At 36.4% G+C, this 22,070-nt stretch overlaps 1 protein-coding gene across 2 annotated transcripts in view; it reads right to left on the bottom strand.

Moving 5' to 3' along the window:
* The window catches only part of LOC150107326 (KH domain-containing, RNA-binding, signal transduction-associated protein 2-like), a 163,282-nt gene extending 144,089 nt beyond the window's left edge, over positions 1 to 19,193 (bottom strand). For both annotated transcript variants that reach the window (XM_090391190.1, XM_090391191.1), the window contains exon 1: positions 18,945 to 19,193. In XM_090391190.1, coding sequence (XP_090247316.1) covers positions 18,945 to 18,972 — 28 coding nt within the window. In that variant the 5' untranslated portion in view covers positions 18,973 to 19,193. The remainder of the gene's footprint in view (positions 1 to 18,944) is intronic.
* Between the last annotated feature and the right edge of the window lie 2,877 nt (positions 19,194 to 22,070).

Below are 22,070 nucleotides of genomic sequence, written 5' to 3'. Positions count from 1 at the left end.
ATTTTAAACTGGAAATTGAAATATCAAGACAAGAATCTCATAATTATCGTAGGGATCCGGGTTTTTTTTTTAAATAACTGTTGCTAATATACAAATATTCCACGGATACATATTGTTAATTAACAGTAGTTACTATTAATGCTGACATTTTAACGTTTTAAAAGATTTCAGATTTTTCTGTATTTGTAGTATTAGTACATACAGTACAGGGTGTATCATTCATATGAGAAAGTACACGAAATGCGAAGAATTCAGAAGTGAATATCAAAATTAAAAAAAAAAAAAAAAACGCACGAGGCGATTTTTGCTTTACTTAGTAACAAAATGCAACTTACCAAACTTAACATAAGAAAAATAATGAATATAATAAAGAAAGCTGAATTCATTAGTTTACATAATGTATAAATATGGAAAATTAATGCTATTTAAATCCGAGTTGAAGATGCTAAATTCTTGAGAAAGTGCAAATTTTGTAAATTAACGTATCTCCACTAATTTTCTTCATGTAAATATTAAGAAAGAATTACTAATTGTTTTTTTTTTCACTTAATGGCTGTGCTGGAAGAAGAAATGGAAGTTTTATTCCTGCAAAGAATAGCAAAAAAAAAGGAATAAAAATTAAAAAAAAAAAAACTTTCCTAGATGGAATTAGCGAGAAAAGTATTAATACAGCATCCATTAAATATTCAGGGTTAAAAAAAAAAAAAACTTTCCTTAGGTAAAGCTAATCATTCTTTAAAAAAATAGTAAAAATTAATAATTCTGAAACCTTTTGTAATATCAACAAGGAAATTATTTCAGTCATAAAAATGGTGTATTTTCATAATTACCTTTGTATAATTACATGCATTATCATTCGAAGTGAAACTAGAACTTTATTAGTATAGATGCTGCAAACATCCCCACCCCCTATTTTGCTATTAAAATAGTCACAACGAAATGACTCGACAAAAATTCATTAATGAAGCTAAACACCAAAGTTCATTCTTTGGCAAATAAAAACTGAATTGTAGTGAAAAAAAAATCTTCCATGCGGTCTTGAATCTAACACTGGCTAAATGAAAATTATTGCACTACAGCATACCCAATATGACCAAATTCACATCACGATGTTTATAACTAAAATAAGCTTCTTCACACAAATATAAACCTTAAATACGAATTTGGATAAATTATATCTAGGCAGAATGGAATGATTAATATTAGTTCATATTCTGTTTATCAAAATTTGTTAATAAAAATGATTTGATTGAAACCAAAATGAAAGATCTCATGGAAATCCAACTGGCGGAGTTATTGCAATACATAATTTGATATATTTTCCCTTTGTGTCCCGGTAAATGGTCTTGTTTAGATATAATTTTGATTGCATTTGGACCATTTGCAGGTTGACAAAGGAGAAATCGTGTCAAAAGTTATATAGAATTATAGGAATATATATATATATATATATATATATATATATTGAAATAAAATTCACTCGATCCTAAAATAATTTGCATACAGGTGGACAAAAACTAATCTAACAGCCGCTTTCGAAATCCCCTTCAGAGTAATATTCTTAGATTATTTCCTCAAATAAATCGCGAATGTCTTTATGGTTGAGTGACGCATTATAGGGTAAAGATACTCCTCGGTGCAATGCGAACAGTCCCAATCTTCTATTTGGGACCCGCAGAAAAGCGACAGCTAAATATGCGGCTATTTGTGGAACATACTGTAAGAATAAAAACAAATCACTGAAAAGTTGTTTTAAGGAAGATAAAGGAAAATAACAGAGCAGTATCTACTCGAAAGAAGAAAGATTTCTTTAATCCAAAGAAATGAGATCCTTGTCATGCTAGAAACATGTTCAGCGCACTTAGCTGTCTAAAAAGCTGGTCTCCAATTAACAATAAAAATTATCATTTTTTATTATTTCAATTAAACCAATTTCTTCATTCGCCATTCTATTTACTATTTTAGGATTTGCTGTTGTTTTTTTGGGTGGTTAGTGCAGGCAAAAAAAAAAAAAAAAAAAAAAACTCATTCAAATGTCAATACTTTAGAAATAAGGACTGTAGCTAAATGTCTACATGGGATTGTTGATTACTTTGCCAGTGCAAGATTACAGTTTTAGATTTAATATCCGAGTAGCATCGAAAGCTAATAAATAATCCAACACTGCGTTCAATGGTCCACCTGGAGGCATTATGTGATTTATCGCCACTAACTACAGTTCTGCTTTCGACTGATGTGGTGCATTCTCAGCTTGCACTTGTGAACGAAATATTCCAGTTTCATCCATAACCGTTCTTAGGTGGTATATTATGTGTAGGGTTATGTTTACTCCGATAACACGTGGAACAGCATCAACATCTTGCTGGATAGTAAACCTGTTACTATTAACACTTCAAGAGGTCTATTTTTATTTTTAATTTTAATCCCGCATCATATTTTGAAATCGTGCAACATCATTCACATTTAATTAAATTGTTTGCGGTTTCGAAATATAAAATTCGTTGCATCACTACTCTAGCAAAAATGGATTCAACTGACCTGTTAAGACAAGCGGAGTCAAAAGTACACTTTTCTTAATTCTAGATCAATTCAAATATAATCCAGCTATCATTTTTTCTCCATATAAAATTCTACTTCAATTATTTTTGATAAAATTACGTATCCACATCATACTCCACTTAGCTGTAGCCATTCGTGAATCATCACGTTACATTCAAAGCACCCTCAACTTCTATTTCCTCATTTCTCGCCTGTACTAACCTTGGAATATTCTCACCTCAAGGGGTATGCGCCTGAAAACTTCATAAAATTCTTGATCCTCTCAAAAAACAGAAAATAAATAAATGGATCAGTTAGCTGATGAATGTCACCAGTCTCACAAGGTCTCTTCAACTACTACTCACAGATGTTCTGTTCCATTTCTTTTCTCTAGGGATAGGCACTTACATATCCCTTTCCCAACTACCGCACCCAGTGATTCATTCACTTCTGTCTGAACTTATAAAAACGCAAGTGGCTGCGGTCAACACAACCTGCTTAACTTGAACCTACCAAAGCAATCTTTTTCTCTCTTTTATTCCCCCTTTGTTTATAAGACTTCGTTTTCCTAAGGACTTCCTAGCCTGTTTAAAAAGAATACTAATAGGTTCATCCCTTTCTTCATTCCATCTACACATGCTACCACTATAAGGTGTGTGTGTGTGTGTGCGCGCGCGCGCGCGTGTGTGTCTGTGAAAAGCAGCATAATGCGATATCCTAATACTGAAAAAGTAACCTGAAGAATTATCTCCTCTAGAGCAAGTTTTCCCGATTATCCAAACATTATCCCACCCATGGTACAATAAGCTAATTATCATATCTGGGGTTGGATTTACATTTATGAAAAATCGAAATTTCTATTGTTAAAATTTAGGTTTCTATAGCAGCCGTTTTGTGTCAGTCTTCTAACCAGTTCATTTCTAAATGAAAAGGTTGGGGCAACTTAATGCATGCTATGTTTTTGGGTAATTTTTTTTTTTTTTCAATTTCTATCGCATACGATGTGTTGAACATTCTTGAGGCTCATTCCTCCCTATGAATACAAATTCGCACTTGGAGCCTCTATACGTGGGTAAGATTAAGCTTACCTTGATATATGATGCAGGCAAGAAGATGTATTGTGATTAACAGCTTCTATTCACTTGACACTTCCTTTAGCAATATAATCCACATTGGATTATATTGCTAAAATCCAACAAAATTACTACAGATCTAAAACTAAAATTACACAAAAGTGTAATACTACTAGCAGCTCTCTAAGACATTTCAACTTTTTAAAAAAAGGAGATGGAAATTGTTGGCTTTTGAAATTAAATGATTCAGAAGAATCGACAGAACTCATCATTGGACTGAACATGAGACTAATGCACGAGTGCTGCAAGATTTGAATATCCCTAACTCAACAATTATTCCCAACACAGTTAAAAAGCATCAACTCCGTTGGTTTGGTCACATGGTGCGAATGGAACCGGACATGCTTCCTCGCCTGGCATTTGAGGGAACTATGGAGGGCACAAGACCCAAGGGAAGACCAAGATTAACATGGCATAAAGTCCTTAGAACTGCATTGGACTTTTAAAGCTGTTGGCATATGAAAGAACTTGCTTTGGACAGAGAATAGCGGAAGGCTTTATCCAAAAGGGATTCAACTCGTCTTGAGGACGGAAGAGAAGAAAAAAAAATCCACGTATCCCCCTCTGCTGAAGAAAAAAACCAATGCATTAAATCACAATTTCATTTCTCGAACTTTATAATTTCCTCAAACATTTCCAACACATCTATGAAATCGGTGAGATTATTCGCCCACTGCACGAGGTCCTGATGAAGAAGTTCTATTACTAATACAGTATTACCAAGGCACTTTCAAATAGCACAATCTTCGATTAGTGTGATGCACAATGGATTGAAATTTGTGACGTCATATCAGAAAAATTCTCTTTGTAAGTTAAGTTTAAAATACATCTGAGATTTCACAACGGTGATGAGATCACCGAACAAGTTGAATGTCTGAGTTTTTAAAGTCGATTATCTCAATATTAAAGAAGTCATAAAGAAAGAGTTTATCTCAACTTCAAGTTTGGATTCATTGCTGCGTGAATATTTCTAAACATTTCTAACATTTTTTATTAGTATATTTTATATAATATAAAATAAACTTAAAGCAGTTCTAAAGTTTATAAATTTAAAATGATATTCACAAATTATTATTAAGATAAATGAATCTTAATTTGAACACCTTTTTTTAGAAAATAAATATCTATAATAAAGGAAAGAATGAAAATAATGCAGGCAATCAGAATGAGATGAAAATTGAATAAAACTCCAGCGGGTAATGGGTGGCATTGCTGTAGTCGAGGAAGTTGTTTTAACTGAGGCTCGGCTATTGCTGTTACTCCGCCAAGAGCAGAGCTTATAGCTACTCCATAACACCCCATCCATACATTTTCTTCTACAGATAAAGGGGAATATGAAAGCATTCTTGCTTCACCTGTCTAGCAAAAAAAAATGCAGGCAATCATAAATATGAGAGATTTATTAAATTACATTGCTGCATGACGTTGTTTGTTATTGCAACAAATTTAACTTTTTTGTTTGTACTCTTCATATAATTTTGTTTTGCCAATAAAATAACCCGGATAAAAACCGAGAGCAAAGAGATATTTTGTAAAGATCACCTAACTTCATTGTAATCCGCTTAACTAGAGATGAGGTGCTGTATGCACATAAACAAACCGAATCTAATTATGGACTTCGCAAAATTCACATACAACTGTATCCTATTTTCTTATGGTTCGTAGACGGGGAGAACAACCAATGCGAGACGATGCAATTATTCGGAGTTTTTCTTTTTCGAATTATTATTCGGCTCTACAGGTGTTACACCCTATTTACAACCATTTGAGGAAACAAACTGCTTTCCAGCCAATAATAATTCATTTCTGGAGTTTAATCAAGGATCTCATAGTTGAGAAACAAACACACGTAGCATCACAAACCAATCGCTTTGTCAAAAATTATCTACGAGGTAGATCTACGCTTGTGCTGGTTTAAAGTAGAACTCACACTTTAAGAGGGATTAAACCAACGGCTGTCAAGCGACTGCATTAACATCCTTAAGTCGCATTATTTACAATAACAAAAAAAAAACAAGCGAAGGGATTCCCACGCCATCCGACTCACCTCAGCTACGCTAACCCTACTCAAATTCACATCAACAGAGGATAAGCACGACTACGACATGACTACCACAAGCTTACCTTGATCTATTAACCTCGTGGCATGTACAAACTCCACTCCTAGTTGCTCCTTTTCTCGCGCCAACTCCGACAAATAAGATTTGGTGTCCATATCGATGACAGGATGTAGTTCCTGTCCGTCTAAGACCGATTCCACCGACATTTCCGTAAGTCAGCGTTACACTGGATGTGTGCTCCTCTCTGGGATGAGGCATCGTCTAACACGGCGGACGGAGACTCGAACAGCAAGAGCGAGCGGATCCACTGCGCGTGCGCACAAAGAGCTGTTTTGAAGGTGAGGCAGGATCTCGTGCTGCCGTTTGTTTCAGGTCAGCGAAAATATCCCACGGAATTGAGAAGAATCAATGGTCCGTCTGTGGAGACAGGTCAGAATAAGCAGTGCGGGTTGGTACGCCGAAAGTGAATCATTTGGTTCGTGGGTAAATATGTGACTTGTGTACGCCACCAATTTTTCAGTTTTCACCGTTTAAAACTGGTAATGCGTATGATTTATTTTTTCCATTCACAATTCTCGCATGACATGAGGACATCTGACATATTTTGGAAGTGGGCAATATCTATCGCTGCTAAAACTGCATTACTACCGGGCTGAGGAAATTCTGAACAATAAAAAAGATCTGCTTAGCCGTAAAAGCAAATGGAGCGACAAAAATAAAACCACTTCGCTAAGTTCATCAACGAATGTAAACTTCCCTCGGTAGATCTATCGCTCCACAACGGAAGGCTGTTTACGAAATTACCAGCTGAGTAGTTCCAAAGATACATGGCTTGATCAGGTCTACCATTTAGGTTGCTATATTTGGCTTAAGATGAAAGCATGTAGATTCGCAAGTGAAAAAAAAAAAAGAATAATAACAATAATACACGCTACAGTAGCGAACGTAGAAAGACTTGCAGAGTGTACTTTAAATTATATTTTAAACGTAAATTTAAAATGTGAAAGAGAACGTGGATGATAAAACAATTTGAACATTGCTAAGATACAAATGACTTTTGAAATACTGCATTTTGATGCAAACAAAAGGACGAGCTAGAATTCTTTTAATTTGTGGTCCCCAAACATTTTGATGGCGCTCTTTCCATAAGAGAGCACGTTAACATGATAGGATTTATGACATTTGAATTCATACCGATATCATCTCATGTCTTTCGACGATAATAAAAAAAATCAAAATACTTCGACAAACCTTTAACATCGAGTTATTATTTTAATGGTATAATCGTTCTAAGTCACAAAATTCCAGACTTAAGGTAAGAATCACGCCAAGAAAATTCGCAGGAGATGGAAGAATTTTTAGAGGTTATTAAAAAGCAAGTCAGTGGTTTCTTGGGTGTGAATTTTAAATGAATGCACCAAGAGGGATGCAACTAACTATAACGAAAACAGGCGATTTTCGTTTTTTTTTTTTTATTCAACTCGCGACTTCAGTTACAAACAGGAGGATCATAAGAACGAAAATACCTTCAATGAAAGAAGGCTCAACTTCATAGCTGTTTCGGTCTTCTCACAAGCCTTGTTTTTATACACGCGCTTCTTTTATCAAATGAACATTTTAGATGAAAACAACGTAAGATAAATATTTTTTTTTCAAACTTACAAAAACAAAAGACATGCCATATAACCCAACAGCTCATTCGGGTTACCAAATATATACCACGATTATACGCAGCATTACATAAAGCGTAATATTGAAGAAAATTACTGTGCGACTAACATCAGTCGCACGGATGAAACGCGGATGAAAAAGATACTCAAACAGACAGCACGTCGATTAATTAGCTGCTACTGTGTTAGTTAATTTCTAAAACCTAGCAACATTCTCTGATCAGGTTCCTATGCTAATTTGCTGGCTTCATTTCTTATTAAGAGGAGGCAAGCTATTAAAGATCGGGATAAATAGGTCTAGAGTTCGTGTACTTTTTTTGTGTGCTTTTGTGATGGTATATTTCATTGTTCACGTTTCTGAAGGAAAAACATACTGCGTCTGATGTTTACGTACTGCTCTCAGAATTGAAGGACATTAGTATCTTCAAAGATAATTGTCTAAGTGGTGAATATTTAATAGGATGCATTTGCAGTTGATTGTGTTCCTATGTTTATTGATAGTTAGAATGCGTTTTGCTTAAGGACAAACCTACCCCTTCGTTATGATATCAACCAATTCGGGTGACTCACGTTCTAGACAGAATTCAAACCCCTTTCATGGTGAAGAATTTTTGGAGACAACGTTTTAGAATAATTACTTTACTTATAATTGAGAAAGTAACACTCGACGTTTCGACCTGTGTATCGAGTTCATCATCAGGAAAACATACGTATATATACAGGACACGAGCTACATGACAATACACAAAAGTAAGATGAATCGAAATGCTTGTTAATTATTTACCCTTGCCTGACCTCTGGTGAAAAAAACAGAACTACATTAAACATTTCTGAAGTCCTCTCGTATTAATATTTTCTTCTTTTTTGGTTTGTTTTGAATGCTATACGGGTTGAAGATGAGTCCTCCAAATTCTTGGAATAATTAAACCATCATTCGTGTTATCATTCGTGACATCTCCCGTCTCCACCACTACACCGACCCTCTATGAAACGCCATCTACCGCCCACCATCACAACTAGTATTTTTTGTCTGTAAATCGCGTGTGTTCTGAAGGGCCGATTTGTCTGTATGCGGGATGAAAAAATCCGAGTTTACGGGAGGAAAAAAAAAACCTTCTACCTCCATATGAGATCGGCTAACTCACGTTCGATTGAAAAAGCCCATATCAGATTCCTCTCGTCAAGACGAGAATCGAACTTAGGCCTTTTCTAATCGAAGGGCGCAACGTATACCGTCGTTCTTCCAATGGCGTCTCCGTAGCGCAACTGGAAGAACGACATTTGGATGATGTGAAATGCTGAAACAGCATCCAAATCGGAGAATTACTTTTATGTATCTGAATATCGTTCTGGAGAAGCAGGAAAAGTAAGCAAAAATAGTCGGGCCTGATCGGGGAGATGTTAATTCTGAATTCAAATAAACAAATGACGTGGTGAATAACGAAAACTGCTTTTTTTTTGTTTGATTTGTTTTGTTTCCCTCCAGATCATTCAACCTTATACTGCATTGTATCGATAAAATAAAGGTTTAATGGTGTTCTCGGGCTGACACAAATTTGAAAGCGCATAATTAGCACGCACATTATTCGAAGGTCCAACAGCGCACGGAAATTTATAGAAACCGATTCCATGAAAGAGACTGGGAAGAGGAAGAGTGATTAGACGAAGATACATACGGGCATCTGTATGTAGAGGAAGCTGCAACACACAAAGCCTACGAAATGATTAAAAAGGTACTCTCTGGAGATTTCTAAAGCAATTTACTAAGAGGAAAATAAATCAATGCTTTAAGTGAAAAGTGAAGAATATTTTCATAGAACTCCGAAACTGAATTACGCTTTGTATCCGAAATATTGAATCCTGTGCGTGCTAAAACTAAAATAATCTTTCAAATGCACTTCACAATGTTTTATTATAATACAACCCCGGTTAAGGTTTGAAAATGTACTTGAATCGCTCTGCATTTATTTTGCAGAGGAAACATTAACCTTTGAATGCTCGTCATGATTTTCATTGTTCGGAATGAATGGCCAGAATAGTCCAAGAACTTATTTCAAGCATTCAAACTTGGACGTGCAGTTTGAAACTTCTGCATCCCAATCCCTTATTTCAGAAAGTTCGGTTCAACTCTTGAAAACCAACTGCGTTCTGAACGGTTGTCCTCCGTTGATTCGGACAAACGAATGACACTCTCAAAGCTGATTCTACGGAAACGGTCCGTAGATATTTCCACAACTCTGGAAACATCGAAAGGAAACTACGGAAATATTCCTAGAATGAACTCGCAAGATCAAATCGAACATCACGGATGCCAACAGAGAATTTCTTGCTATTCAAACGTCGGTAATGAAAGTCGATCACGTTTCGCTCCCGGAGAATAAGCAGTAACTTGTGATCCATAAGTTGTTGATACAGATTCACGTGTTTGTAGGTGCACCTGGTAGAATTTCAAGGTACTTTGGTAGACTTTTCAAAGGCTTCCGACTGTGTCAACACGGGAGGATAAGGAAAGGAGTGGATTTCTCTCAACCCATTATCAGTCCGATAATGAACTCGTCTCAATCCGAGGATTGAGCTGAGTACTGTAAAAGGGATCGAATCGATTGTGCACAGATTTCTGCTGTAGTTGGTTGATTTGGGATTCACGGGAGAAGCAACTTACGCTATGATTACGGTGTGATTGATTGGGTATGTTAATCACGTGTTTTATGGGATGAAACACCGCGTCAATGAGACAGCTAACTTACCTTCATTGGAAGAGCCCTGATAAGGGGTTCTTTGCGTCCTAGAGAGGATTCGAACCCAGATCTTTCTAGCCAAAAGGCATCGTCGAAATCATCGTAGACCCCAAGAGTCAGCTGTAATCTTTCGAAAAATTTAGCGTCACCCTTACGTGAATTCTAACCTGCACATGAAGGCGAATTTGTATCAGTGGATATTCCGTCCAAAATATTACGGCCGGCCGTGTCTTCCGTTTGATCACATGCAAGCAAGCTGAGTTCTGCACGTTAAGACGGCCGGATCTCTACTACACCATAAGTCCACAAAATAATTGTGCGGAAGGAACAATAAAAAAATGTGTTATTCTTTGGAATATAAAAAAAGAAACTGGATACTTTCGGTTGTCATTTACCAATAAAAAAAAGTTATTCTGAACGGAAGACTGCATAGACTTTTCTTTCCACGTGGCTCAGACGTTTTTATTGAGTCCGTTGCTTTTTTTGATGTCATCGCAGTTTGGGTTCCGTTTAGGCATGTTATCCTCATACCACGCGTAATAGTTGTAAATGCTTTACTGATTATAATAACTAAGTTTAGCAAAATTATTCCCGCGACACTTTTATTGATTCTCTTTGCAATCAATGCGTTTCTTTATTGCTTTTTCATGTTTCCGTAGAGTGTTGATAAAAATGCAGTCACTGCAGTGATCTTTAGGTGGGAGATCATAAATATCCATCCAACTACAAAAATGAGTGAGGGAAAAGCTGACAGCGAAATCAATTCCGATTTACTGGAGCATACCTAAGCTAAAAATTTCCTTTTTCGCACTATCGTACGAAAAAGAAAAATACTGCTGACATTTTTACCTTCGAAAATCGTTATAGTTTTACGTTTGTTATTCAAAACGTTAAAAAAAAATTCCAAGTACTTTTAAACATATCGTAAACTGTTCAGATAAAAAAGAACGAATACCCGGATGCTTCTTATCTTTTCCTTCTTTTTAATTCACATGCCGTTGGTTTTGGAATAACATTTCAACAGACGAGTTATCTGTAACTTCCAGTTGACACAACAATGATGTTCCAGTGCTGAAACAGTCATGCGTGAATACCCTTATTGTTACGTAAGCATTCAGCTATGGTCAGTATTAGGAATTGAATAGATAGCCAAAAGAAAGATTTCGAAACACAGTAACGGGCAAAAAAGTAGTTAATGGTTATTGATATTTGTATATAATGATACAAATTTAATTATTGCCTTTTAAAGATAAAAAAAAGAAGCGCGTTTGAATATAATCATACAATGTGTATTTGAAATGGAACTCAAAATATATGTTCTATGGAAATATTTCGTAGAGATACGATCTGACACGGTCAAGCAGCCTATTTCCTTGCGATAAACATATTGGCATCAGCTTTTTAATAAATTGCCTTTCGCTCGTTTCTACATCGCATTCCATAAGTGATTTTTCCGTCAGTGGTTCTATTTTCTTAAGATAATTCATTTGAAACTAGTGCAGAATTTTCTTTTGTTATTCCCAAAACGCGAATTTTCTTTTAAGACTTCCGTTCTTTGGCGTAGAATTGAAGAATTGTTTCGTGGCTACCATTTTTCTTCAAGTCGCTTTCTTTTATTCCTAGAAGTTGAAAACTATTAATCTTTATGTTATTTGAGTCTCTCCATAAGGCGCACTCTTCCTGACCATGCTGTCAGTTCCTTTTTTTTTTCTCTTTTTTTTTTTTTTACTGAGGAGTGTATTCGTTTCACAGCTGGGGGATTTGAGAAACACCAGTTCTCTAGAAATGTGCTTACCTCATTCAAGTAGACAAGAGGTTGATCTCTGCACGCGCTAACAAACTACCTCTTTGTAGCTGAAAAGAAAACCTTATTTGCCGCTGTTCAAGGAAGAGAGTTGGGTGCTTCTTTTAATGCCCTTTTAGAAAACCATATAACCCGGGGTAAAAAAAAAAGCACTGAAAGTAATGATGCCTCGTTCCTCATCTGTGCTCAATACACCAAGCACTGTTTGATGTATTGAGCACAGATGAGGTTTTAGTTGCATTTTAGGAAAATCAAAATTCCCAAACGTTTCACGTATTCAGGAAAGGATATTCCATCATTATAAATCATGTAATTTCTAGGGAAAACTTTATCCCATTAAAAGTAGGCTTAGTGGGATCGGAGATCAACAAGTAAGAGACGATGAAGTGTCCGCTGTGCGTGACAAGACTGAAAAAAACAAAGTAAATTAACAAAAAAAATAAATAATTTTAAAAAAATGTAAATATTTTATAAAGAAGCACCGAACAGAGATAATATAATCTAAAACATGATGAAACCAATGCTTGAGTTATAAGAAGAAATTTCCCATGTTCATTTTTAAATCTCGTAACATCTTAATTTACGAAAATTAACGTCTTAGTTTCAAATTATCCGTTAACATTACTCCCTTTATTAACTTAATACTGATTAGTAAAGATCATTTATCTGTATATTTCAAGAAATACACAGATAAATTCCCCATTTCAAGGTTAATGTTTTGCCAATGTACCACAAGCGCTTGCTTCAATACTTCGAGTGTTTCAGACGACAACGCGCGAGCCAATCATGCAGCGTACATTAGAGCTCGCCACCGCACAAATATTCCAACTTAAGCACATTTCCTTAATTATAATTTGTATCGGCAAGTAAATTTTTGCATATCTTCTCCTTACAAATATCTGCTCATGCACAGAATTTCCTACGGGGGGGGGGGTGGGGTTTAAGGGTTAAACTAGACTCAGAGAAAGGTTGTCGTTGTGGGACTTCTTTGCCTGCCGAATCCGAGTTGTTCAAGTCTGAGTTTTTTTTAACTGCTTTAAGCGAATAGTAATTCGATTATTTTCAATTAGAATTGAGAACGATTCATTTCAGATTCCAGGTTTTGCACACATTTTGGTTTTCGTTATAAAAATAGAAATGTCCGCTTTTACGCACAGCGATCGATTAAACTCCAACGGTTGAAGATGGCACTACTTACACAAATCTTAAATAGTCAGCAACAGTACGTTAGAGCCAGAGATGCTAAAAGAATTGAATGCAGTACTTAAGCTTGTAATGTTTTAAAGGACGTGTCCAATAACAACGTTCTATTTTAAAGTTTCATTTGTTTGACTAACTGAATGTGTTACCATAGCAACAATAAATTTCTGCATGCATCTACCAACTCGTGACCCCGAATAGTGAGTATGTTTTTGCTATCAAAACCACACATTATGTCGCAAAAGAGTGAAATGGGAAAATCTTAGCTTAGAATTTGATGCTCATCTTTCTTTACTTGTAAAAATTGTGTGTGTGTGTGTGTGTGTCTTGCTCTATAAATATCCACTTTTAACTGGGCCTAGTTGTTCTCCGCGAAAAGTGGTTTGACTGTCTAATAAACAGCTTGTGGGTTCGAATTCTACCGAGGCTGTGGATGTTTGTGAATGCCGACTTAGAATGGGAAGAACGTAAGTTGGCATGATTCTAGAAATTACAGATTCGATAATTTACCGTTAAAGAAAAAATTACTGTCTACGTATTTGAGGAAACTCTCAGCACAATTGAAAAATTGTAAACAACATAAACGTACAAAATTCCGAAAAAAGTAACAAACAGCTTTAGCAAGGTAACAAAGTAAAATTCCTCATTACAAAAGGGGAAAGGAAGGATTAGCAGGCTAATAAAGTACTGTCTGCCACAAGGGAGATAAAACGTAAGACATCAGATCTACTTAAGATTGAATAGTGTAATAACGTGTTCCTTAAGGAATCAGCCCTTTTGTTCCACGACTGTTTAGAAATGATGGAATGTTCAGCAAGGCAAGATTCTTGATATAAGATTTATGTTCCTCACGACAGACAAAGGCAAGCCTTCCAGATTATTCAAAATATGACCACTCGCAAAAGCAAGGGATCTAGTAGACACTTGGAAAATAAAGTGTACGAACATTGTCTTTTTAGCACGATAAGTCACTTTCATCGACTTAGTTACCTTCCTAAAGCTTTGTGCCGGTTTTTAAAATCTCTCTCTTAATTGTATATTATCTTTTGTGCCATGAGTTGTACCGAAAATGCCATTGATTACACAGACGAAAATTTCGCAATCAAAATTCCTTCATATCCAATGTGTGTCATAATTGCTAGGAGAACCGGGGAATTAGACATGCAGAGTCCTATGGCAAAAATAAGAAATAAGATCGGCGATATTTCTACGCGCACTGAAGTTCTAGTCCAAATGATAAACGGTAGTTCACTTTGAAATATAAACATTTCTTGGAATTCCACTTGTTGATAATAATCTCGCAAGGAGCGTCTCCCAAATCATAGTTCATTTCTGATGAATTCTGGCAATTGCTTTTAATTCAGTTCTTCCAGTAACTTAAAACGCTCTTTACCAATTAAAAATTCGTTCTTGTACAGTACAATCCCCCTCACTGTTCACGCAGGTAAGTTTAAAATATCTTCGTGATAACAACAATTTTTAAATGACAATTGCGGGGAAGAAAAGAAAAAAAAAAGGAGTGAATTTCCTACGACATTAACGAGTTTGAACAATAACCTCCAACGCCATGAAAATGCGATGTTTTAAGTATCTTAATCTCCTCACAAATTACAGTCTGGTGTTCCGGATAAAATCGTTAGCGGTGACAGAAGCTCATTTGTGTGTGTATGAAGCACATCTAGAGGTCGTTGCACGTGACAATAAAAAGGACTTAACTTGGAAATTAAATATTTACACAGCATGGCGGAGCTAACGGAAAAGTTAAGAAAATGGTTTGAGTTCTGCTTTTGCTGTTAAACAGAGTTCTGACATTTCGAATTCGATACATCGGAATTTCATGAATAAATTAAAACTCTGAAACTAAGCGGAGAGGAATTAATTATTGAATTTGAGCTCTTTAATAACTAAAGGGAGCTAATTATGTCACTTGAAAGTTATTTTTCGAATTGTCTCCATCACTGACAATAAATCGGTAATGAAGACAATATTTGGTTGTAAAAAAGGGGAGAATCTTAAGCGCACCTTACAGTACAAACTAGAATAAGCACTTAAGATGTTGGTAGAGTAAATCAGTCGGTTGTCTGTAGTATTTCAAAGAGAATTAAAATTATATTAACTGCGAAACCGACGGCTATTATTTTCTCGGAAACTAAGTCTTGGAATACATCTGCCACTGAGAAAACATAAGATGTTATGACATAACACAAGCTGCTTAGATAGCTACTTTCATAACCGAAGTAGCGACCTAACTCGTCTTCCAGACAGTGCACAATTGCGAAGACAAATTCGCTGGATTTCTGCTCGGCATGATAAACACAAGTTCTCTGCGCTGCTGGTTCCTACATGTTTAATATGTCTGAAAGCTTTTGAACCGAGTTAAACAAGAGAATTATACATCGTTTCAGCTGAACTATACTGGAAAGCAGAGTTCAGCTGTAAACATTGGGGGGGGGGGGGGCATTAAATGAAGAAAGAGGGTGGTGTATATTTGTTCTTGTGGTTCCGGAAGCTGAATATAAATCGGATTTTAACATTCCATTGCTGTAAGCCAGCAACTAAGATGCTTGGAACTAATGGACTTTTTTCTACATAGGACGTCCTTAGTCCTCGAGCAACATCAAATATGGGAGAGGTGCAAAATCTCCTTTCATATTAAGTTCTAAAAAAAAGTGAAAATAGATACGTTCATTGGAGACTTGTGGAGTCACTTTTATAACTGAAATAAGCCCTAAGTGTCAAAGGTGAAACTGGTTGAACATTGATATGAATTCTGCACCACAAGACTAAACGACATAAGATTTCTCATTGCCTTCCCTGAAGAAAAATGGCAGCTGCGAATCGAAACGTTCCCTTTTATAAAGTGATCTGAGTGGCATTACAGCAATTAATTGCTATCCTGACTTTCGCTCGAGTCACGACGCTGTGGCTGCGCACTTTGACAAACAAGGGAATACTGATGGACAGATAGCGCACAATACTTAAACATCACGAAGCAGTAAAGTCAGCATGTTCGCTTGTCTTGGCGGCGCCACCCCGTCCGAGGTTTACTAGTCATCACACGCTTGTTGCATTGATGCCGTTTCCAAGGAGACGGCATCCGATAGGTTTGATTTAATATACTTGTGCGAGATCGTCAATAAAGATGGAGAAAGGCTTCAAAAAGACTGCACGTTCCGAGAAGTAGAAGCTTGGCTTGCACACCTTAACGCAATATCTTACAAGGATCGAGGAAGACTAAGAATGCGACTCCACAATTTCCGTACGATAGGAAGGTTTTTTCTTTGTTTCCTTTAAATAGGATAGCCTTGTGGCACCCGCCCTAAACAAAAGGATTTGAGAATGTATTTGTGAGATGAAATTTGATCTCTTGGGACAAAATTCAGGTTTATGTGGCAAATTTCATAAGGCAATCAGATCTGTGGGGTACAAGAGCAGTCCCGAGGCTGACTGCGTTATTATAATCTGGCTTTGTAATCCCAACTTGAAGCTCTATCTTTGGATGCTCTCGATAAAGTTGGCCTGAATCCGAACTATAAAAGAATGTAAAAAAAAAAGATCGAACATTATTTCAAAGCCAAATTTATGTATAAACTTCGGGACGTTCGAAAGTTTGACCAGTTCTTGTCGAGATTTAATTAAAAAACATACTGAAATGCGAGGTTGTGGTGATAGCACAGCTGGTTCTATTGCCCAATCAAAGAACCATCCGTTGGACGGACTGAGGTGATCTGGGACTTAACACTGCAATCTGAGGATCGTTTTAAAAGACAAGCGAGATCATACCGCACGAATTGTAGACCCATAAGTTACATTGCCTTATTTGGCAAAAACATTTATATTAACGCCACAAAACAAAAATATTCGCAGTTGTATTCATTTCGTAACATTTTCTCGATTTCATCAGATTTTGTTATAAGTGGTTTGTTGCAAAGTGCACTGTATCATGTTATACTCTTTGAACTCTTGCCACAAATCCAAATCATAGTTGAAGTATGCTGTGAACAACTCGATCGATTGAATGAAAAACTGAAAGAAAGAGGTGTTCTCTGGTCAATCGAAAGGGTGTTGTTAACGCACGCTCTCATAGTGCAGGAATCACTTGTACTAAGATAGAGGAACTCGGCTGGGAAAAGCTTCCAACTCATCCATATTCTCCTAATCTTGCACCTTCGGATTACCACGTATTTTGAAATTTGCAACAGTTCATTAATGAAAAGCAATATGATGCACTGAAATTGAGCCTGTGCGGCTTCTTTGCCTCCAAACCTCCTGAATTCTATAAAAATGGCATTATGAAGCTTTCACAATGTTGGAAGAGCGTTATTGATCCAAATGGAAAAACATATATATATACATATATACTGTACTTGATTATTATCCTTTCAAAACGTATGCTAAAACGGACATTACTTTTGGGATGACCTGATATTTCTGCGTATTTAACGACGTTTTGTTTTGTGTGTATATTATTAAATATGAGCAGAAAATCAGTTACTTTTAAGTTACAAATGATTCTATAAGATTTGGGATAAGTCTGTGTGACAATGCCCTATAAGTGTTCAAGTCACGAAGGTAGGGAAGTTTTAAAAACGTAGCATTTGTAAATTAGGGGATGGGGTTATATCCAAAAACCATATCAGGTCAAAGAAGCAAAGGCATGTTCTTAAAAACGAAGTTTTCGAGTCAAAGAGCAACAGTTATATAATTCAAAAATTTCGAAAAAAACGGCTAAATATTAACATTGTTCTGCCACTCATTTCGTGTGTGTGTGAGAGAGAGAGAGTCCAGCCGGATTCCGATTAAAATCAATTAGGGAACAAAAGGTACGGTTGTCGTGATCCGGAGATCATTTCAAAAGTGGCACCAGCCTGCTTATGTGAATAGAAGTAAACTAGGTAGGAAAACAAGAAAGCGAAAAATCTTGAAAATTCGTGTAAACAATCAGGATTGACGAGTGGGTGGAGAAGTAACTTCCTTCTCTTCACCCACACACACACGCTGGTGTGATACAAGTGTTAAGTATTTGTTTTGATCAGAGTAGAAATTATCCTTCCTAATGATACACTGGCACTGGATTTTTTTTTTACTTCAGAATAAGAATTTTTTAGGATTTTCTCAATTCTCTATGAAACACTCATGTGCTTTATTTATTGATAATAATTTTATTGCAAATTGATTATCTAAAGTTCGATTTATTCACATTTAATGCCATCGGATGAAGTTACACACACATACACACTTCCCTACTTTCTTCATTTCTATATTGTGAAAACCTCATGGAATATTTAGTGAGTACGCTAAAGTTATGAAGAAAGAAACTCTTGAAGAAATAAACAAATATAAGGGTAGAGTTCGGTTTAAACACTAGAAATTTTCTGCACGGTGCGTGTGCGCTCCACATGTAAGCACGCACACCAACTTTAGCGCAGTGCAACTGTGAGGCTAAGTAATGGTGGTTTTATGAAAGCAGTGATGACGTATTTTATCTTTCCAGTAATGGAAGATGATAAATATCTTAAATCATATAAGAAAATGGCCTAACACAAAAGAAAGAAGATGTTTCTAATGGACGAAAGACGTTTACTCAGCAATTTCTTGCTAAAATCCAGTCCGGTGTCTTTAAATGCAAGATGTGCTTTTATTCCATAAAAGAGCTCGTATCAATCTATTGAATTCATTACTTTTTAAATTGATTATTAAAGAGACGAGCAAGGAGAGTTTTTCTTCTTCGTTCCTTTATCTTTCGTCAAAAACGGAACTCTGGAGGGAAAATAATAAAAACTCGAGCACTTCCGGCTTACCTGAATAACTTCCTATTGGATGATGCATGGAAGACTTTCTCTCGACTAGATCGAATGTTAGCGGGGTGACAAAGTTGCAGTCGCCTTCTTCGCTGCAGATGCAGGAGGAAAGTTGCTGAGCTGGCGGCGTCGGCAATGAGCTGTTAAGGTGATTAAGAGAGTCTGCGATGGGTAATTTTGGATCTTCAACCACACCAGGTCAAGGGGATGGAGGAATGATGCCATTAGATTAATGACTAAATTCACGTTTTTCGTTCTTCGCCATCGTAGGGTGCCTTCAACTTTGCTAACAAGAAAAGTAGTTTCCGCAGAAGCAAACTTCGGTAAAGTGAAGGAGGAGATTGTCGTTAGTGTATGAAGCTGTGATCACCAGCGCTATAAAAAGAAAAATCATTTCGATTAAGATGTGTATCGTAAGAAAAGCTTTTCAGATTTAAAAGTTAGTGCTGAGAGAACGAATGTTTATGCAATTAAACCAACAAATAGTATCTAACACCTTCTGGGTAAAAATAAGTTCTCATCGCACTATAAATATTCCTCGCACATGGTGTGTTTAAATATTTAAACTAATATTGAAATTAAAATAAAGTCAAAGTATACTGTTATTCTTCCTTGAATCGAAAAAAGGAAAGTTTCGAGAAACATCGACCAACGAAAAAATCCTTGGCGATATTTTTAACTTGCCTACGAGTAAAAACACGAGTGGAGGGTTGTTTGCTTTCCGAGATCATAAACGCAACAGCTGTTCAGTAGAAAACAGAGTATCTACTTGTCATCCAATACTTGGTTTCTACAAAATGGTCGGAATAATTTAATGGGCTTCTTTTTACTTTAGATCTTTACCTAATTAAGTCCGATTTGTTCAAATTAATTTCTCCAACGAACACTGTAAATCAGACATTGGAATTTAACACAAAGATAATTTATCCTTTTATGTATAATAAATACAAAAACATTATTGAAGAAAAGGGAGAAGAAACACAATATACATAAATATTTGCTTTCTTCCTCCACACACACACACACACACACACACACACACACACACACACACACAATAACTCACCATAAGCACATTTGAAGAATGCTTAAACTACTCAATGGTTGGGGTTTATAAATCAGACACTTTTTTTTGTCATGAATATTCATCCATTTTTTCATTTATTTCGTATGGCGATGCATCGACGGTGAGCCCCTTTTAAGGGTAGGTACGACGCCATCTGAATGCCCTTATTTTTATCCAGGGACCAGCATAGCTGAAGAATCAGGCCTATGGCTGGAAGGGACCGCCTTAGGAATTCCTGACTGTAATCCGTGTGTGTTCACGGGACCGGTTTGCCTGTTCTGGGGGTGAAAAAATCCCCTACCGGCTAATTCACCTTTCGTCGAAAGAGACCAGATAAAGATTCCTCACGTCACGGACAGGAATCGAACCTAGGCCTTTCCGACCAAAGAGCTTTGTCTATACCGACTGAGCTATGGAGGTTCTTTGATCCGTTGATTGTTCAAGTCAGTGATAATCACTGCCTATTGAATAGGCCATCAATTATTTGTAGATAACCTAGTAGACAGGCCAGTCTTGTTACTCCCTCAGCTTGTCTGTACAATAAAATAGTTGTTTACTAAGACGGATAGTACTCGATGCTTCGCGTTTCCGTGGCAACAACATCGCTTGCATTTGTCGGTTACGCGTTATAAACACAAGCATTAGTTATAATTGACGCAAAGATTACGCTGACAAAATTCTCTTGAATATTTAAATATCAGAATGTCACTTATGGATCACACCTAATGTAATTTTTGTTTGCTAGTTCGTCTATAAAAAAGGAGGGTTCACAAAAGGTATTAAGATGACCTCTGCATTAATAAATATACTATATACAGTATATAGTTTAAATTTAAAACTGCTAATTTAAAAATTACTTTGAAACAAAACACTCGATACTCAGCCCAATTAACTGTTGCTAATTTTGTATAAAAGCTCAGAGAGGAATATTCGCTGGCAAGCAGTTAACAATAATCATTTTGCAGTAACTATAATCTATAACAGAGGTAGGCTTACTGCACAAATGAAGCGGATTATACAGGAGTCTATTTAATTCCACAATGATCGATCGCATTTAACAATAAGCATACTTGGTAGCGACCTTTGCATGCGATTTCTTTTTGTATCGTTACTTATAGTATGTGGTCTTTTATAGCTCCTTTGTGTACCGGCAAAGTATGTTTTATATGGTTTCCCAAGAGACATCGACTACCTAATAGCGTTCTTTGATAACCTTTCTCTAATAAACAGCGCGCGGATGCTAAGACTTAACCGTATGGAAGTGCGCTTGTGGAATGAGGCTGCCATTAGGGAAATTGCTAGCGAACCTTGCAACGTTAGACAAGTAAATAATGTATACACAAACGGAAGAATCCCAGCAAGCTGCCATGGAGGAAGCCAATTTAATAAGAAAGAAAGCCCATAGAATTACATCTTCAGGCACACATGGGCTGCATTTTTAACTCGTTCTGTCTACACGTCTTTTTCTTGTGTTTGTACGAATGTGAAGACAGATTTGTGGAAATATAAAGGGTTATTCTGGCATCGAGATCTTTATTGAACATTAGTAAACTAACTTATTTCACGATGAAGGGGAAAAGTCGGGTCCGTTAGAGCAAACTTCATTGCATTTATTGGTTGGATGGTACTTTTTTTTAGAGAAAATATACATGACGGTAATTTACGAGATCACAACTGAATCGTGAGCCTGTTATCTGCTAGACTGGTGGGCTGAGTGGTTAGGGGATCCACTCTCGGACCAAGAGGCTACGGTTTCGAATCTCGCTATGGGTATGGATGTTTGTGATTGTCTTTAGGGGAAGGGGAATGAATTTCATCACCCGGTGTGAGACCACTCCCCCGCTTATAGGAGGCGTGAAGTGGCTTCAATAAGTTCAATGTTTGGTCTCGAGAGTAGGGTTTCCGGGACTATATAAAATATACGAAAAATAAACTCAATAAGAAAATAAAATCCTTAGTCAACTTACACTACGAATATATTATAGGTTTACAAATAAATCTTTCATGTGTGTGAAAGAGATAAAACGATAGCCAAAGTTAATTTCAGCTTCCATTGCCCT

Source organism: Typopeltis vanoorti, chromosome 4 (genome assembly GCF_054136105.1).
Source record: "Typopeltis vanoorti isolate ZY-2024b chromosome 4, IOZ_Tvanoo_1.0, whole genome shotgun sequence".
Taxonomy (NCBI): domain Eukaryota; kingdom Metazoa; phylum Arthropoda; class Arachnida; order Uropygi; family Thelyphonidae; genus Typopeltis; species Typopeltis vanoorti.
Note: the sequence above shows the minus strand (reverse complement) of the source record. Positions and strands in the feature narration are given on the sequence as shown.